The sequence below is a fragment of the Eimeria tenella genome, genomic scaffold, assembly GCF_000499545.2.
Source record: "Eimeria tenella Houghton genomic scaffold, Eth_scaff298, whole genome shotgun sequence".
NCBI classification, from domain to species: Eukaryota; Apicomplexa; class Conoidasida; order Eucoccidiorida; family Eimeriidae; genus Eimeria; species Eimeria tenella.
Window position 1 is genome coordinate 8,060 of NW_013542856.1, and position 3,220 is coordinate 11,279.

At 57.4% G+C, this 3,220-nt stretch overlaps 2 protein-coding genes across 2 annotated transcripts in view; one reads left to right on the plus strand and one right to left on the minus strand.

The window, feature by feature from the left end:
- Nucleotides 1–1,247, minus strand: part of ETH_00026280 (uncharacterized protein) — a gene marked incomplete at both ends in the record, with an annotated part of 4,284 nt that extends 3,037 nt beyond the window's left edge. Inside the window, one exon of the mRNA XM_013375687.1 lies at nt 201–1,247. Coding sequence (XP_013231141.1) covers nt 201–1,247 — 1,047 coding nt within the window. The remainder of the gene's footprint in view (nt 1–200) is intronic.
- A 1,121-nt stretch (nt 1,248–2,368) lies between these two features.
- ETH_00026285 (uncharacterized protein) lies at nt 2,369–2,882 on the plus strand (the record flags this gene model as incomplete). Its single annotated transcript, XM_013375688.1, has 2 exons — nt 2,369–2,566; nt 2,756–2,882. Coding segments are annotated over 2 exons (325 nt in total), but the record flags the coding sequence as incomplete, so codon positions are not given.
- Between the last annotated feature and the right edge of the window lie 338 nt (nt 2,883–3,220).

Genomic DNA, 3,220 nt, shown 5'->3' on the forward strand with positions numbered 1-3,220 from the left:
GCTGCACCTCAAACCCTAAACCCTAGACCCTAAACCCTAAACCCTAAACCCTAAACCCTAGGCTATGTGCGGAGACCGCGTTCTTCAAAAAAAAGAAAGTGCATGCGTTGCTGCTGCTGCTGGGCCCTTTCGGTTGGGGTGTACGTACAACCCGTTGCTGCTGCGCTGTCTGTACACCCAAAGCTCGCAGCTGGTCATACGACTGCCGCGTTGCTGCTGCACAGCCGTCTAAAGCTGCTCTTGCTGCTGCTGCTGCTGCTGCTGCTGCTGCTGCTGCTGCTGCTGCTCTTGCTTTTGTTCCTGCTGCTGCTGCTGCCCTTTGGGGCTGCATGCAGGGCCTGCGCGAGGCGCGCTGCGACGGCGTCGGATTTGCAAACTAGGGAGAAGGCTCTGCTGCTGCTGCTGCTGCTGCTGCTGCAGCTGCTGCGGCTGCTGCGGCTGCTGCACGGGAATATGGAGGCGTGGCGCTTCGCTAGCTGCTGCGCCAACTTATCAATTCTGGTTTTTCTTTTTTTGAATTTAATTCCGCTGAGTTCTTCAGCATCTTCTCCGGAGTCTGTTTCTGCTGCTGCTGCTGCTGCTGTTGCTGCTGCTGCTGCTGCTGTCTTGCGCTCGCGCAGCTGCTGCCGCATGCGTCGGTTTGCTGCGTAGTCGTCTGCCTGCTGCTGCTGCTGCTGCAGCAGCTGCGCAGTGGCTTCCCTGGCGCTGCAGATTTCTTCGCGCTGCTGCTGCTGCTGCGGCGTCTCCTGAGCAGCAAGCTGCTGCTGCTCCTGCTGCTGCAGCAGCAGCCCCCTTTGCCTGCGGAGGAGAAACTGGTGCTCCTTCTGCAGCAGGGGGTTGGCCTGCAGGGTCTGCTGCTGCTGCTGCAGCAGCAGCAGCGGGTTGCCTGCTGCAGCATCGGGCACGTCTTCTTGCTTCTGCCGCAAGCCGCTGCTGCAGATGTAGCTGCTGCTCTTCGGGTCTGTGGTGATGCAGCAGCTGCTGCTGCAGCAGGGGCAGCGGAAGCAAAAAGAGTAGACAGGAGAAGAAAGATAAAAGCCAATTTGCTGCTTCTTTGCGTTAAAGCGAACTCCCCTGTCTAGCACTGCAGCACAAGACAAACAAAATACTTTAAATGGCAGTTCAAATCGAATTATTTGCTGCTGCTGCTGCTGCTGCTGCTCGCCCCGCCGCCTCCGGTGTACAGACACCTCGCCGTCCGGAGGCCGGTAGTACCCGTCCGCCCGAACCGCAGCCAGAGACGACATCCTGCTGCTGCTGCTGCTGCTGCTGCTGCTGCTGCGGGAGGGGGGCCCGCAGCGAGGAAGACCGCTGCTGCAGATGCTGCTGCTGCAGCTGCTGCTGCTTTTCAGGGAAAAGCCGGCAGAAAGACGGGCACAGTGGACCCGTGCAGCTGACCCTATGCCGGAAACAGAGCAGCAACTTGCTGCTGCTGCTGCTGCTGCTGCTGCTTCTGCTACTAGTGCTACTGGGAAGGGAGGGAGGCGAACTGCACCGGCTTTTGATTCCTATGCGTGGGAGCAGCTCTGGCTGCAGCGCGAACAGCTCAGCGCGCAGCAGCAGCAGCAGCTGCTGCTGCTGCAGGCTTTGCTGCAGCAGCTGTTGCAGTTGCTGCTGCAGTAGCTGCTGCTGCTGCTGCTGTCAGGCCTCGAAAGCGGTGGCAGTCGCTGCGGAGGCGGACTTGAGTGCTGCAGCAGCGCGGTGGAGTAGCAACAGCAGCAGAAGTCAGGTGCCTAGTCCTTAGCAGGCGAATTAAGTGGCAGCAACGAGCTAGAGTTGAATTTAATAATTGCAAAAAGAAGAAAAGAATTGACAAAAGGAGGCGGAAGCCGCAGAAGCGAAGCAACAAGAGCTGCCTGTACACCCCAAGCCAGCCAGCAGCCAGCGGCGCCTAGGTCCAGCCAGCTGCTGCGCGTCTAAACCGATAAAGCGGCAAATAAGGAAATAAAATAAATAGAATAATTATAAAATATCCGAAAATGAATTAATTTGACGCTTTCTAATTCCTCCGACGAGCGCTGGAGCTGCAGTGACAGCCGACAGGTTCAATGCAGTATATGTAGAGCTGGGGCTGCATGCACGCAACTAAAAAGAAATGTAAAGAACACTTTCCATTTTGTTTCTTTTTCTTGCCTAATTCTTGTTTTCCCCCGCCAGAGGAGCCTGCGGTTTAGGGTTTAGGGTTTAGGGTTTAGGGTTTAGGGTTTAGGGTTTGGGAAGTGTGTCCTAATCATCTTTCTTGCTCTGCGTCTTTTGCTGCGGGTGTGTCAGTACTATCCCGAGTGGGGCCTTAGCCGCAGAAAGCTAAACCCTAAACCCTAAACCCTAAACCCTAAACCCTCGCTGCAGTAAACCCTAACCCCTCGAAATGGCCCCGTTTTCCAAGGGTTTCCCGCTGCCGCGCAGCAGCAAAATGCGCTCCTTATACTCCATTGGCGAAACCCTAGGGCCCCCAAACCCTCGCCGCAGGCCCAAACCCTCGCTGCTGGACCCTCCTGCTGCTGCTGTTCCGCTGAAAAAGGGTTTGCCGCAGCTCAACCAGCAGTTCGACACCCTCAACACAATCGTAAACCCTAAACCCTAGACCCTAAACCCTAAACCCGAGGCTTCAGGGCCCGCCTGCAGCCCGCAGCGCTGGGGCCTGCTGCTGCGCCTTCGAGGCGCGCCCGGCGCGGCGCCGCAGGCTGCAGCGTCTAGCGTCTAGGGTTTAGGGTTTGGGGTTTAGGGTTTAGGGTTTAGGGTTTAGGGTTTGCAGGTGACAGGGTTTCGAAAGTACCAACCTCCCCCCCAAAAGCTGCCGCCCCCCCGCCGCGACTTTTCTCCGAATTCTTTCGGAGAGGTTTTTGGCCGCTTCCGCTTCCAAGTCCTCGGCCACTTTCCCCGTAATGCTGCTGCTGCTGCTGCTGCTGTTGCTGCTGCTGCGGCTGCTGCTGCTGCTGCTGCTGCTGGCTACGGTGATGCCGGTGCTGCGGATGCTGCTGCTTCAGCGCGTGTTGCTGCCGCATCTGCAATGCTTCTTCCGTAGCAGCACACAGCACTACTACTACTACCACTAGCAGCAGCAGCAGCAGCAGCAGCAGCAGCTAGTTGTTTGGTTTTGCTGCAGACAACGGCGACGTCTTTCGCGACGAGATGCTTCGGGTGTCTAGGGACCTCCACCTTGTGGGGTGGGTTAAATGCAGGCAAAGATTCGCCATTGGACATGTCAGCTGCTGCTGCT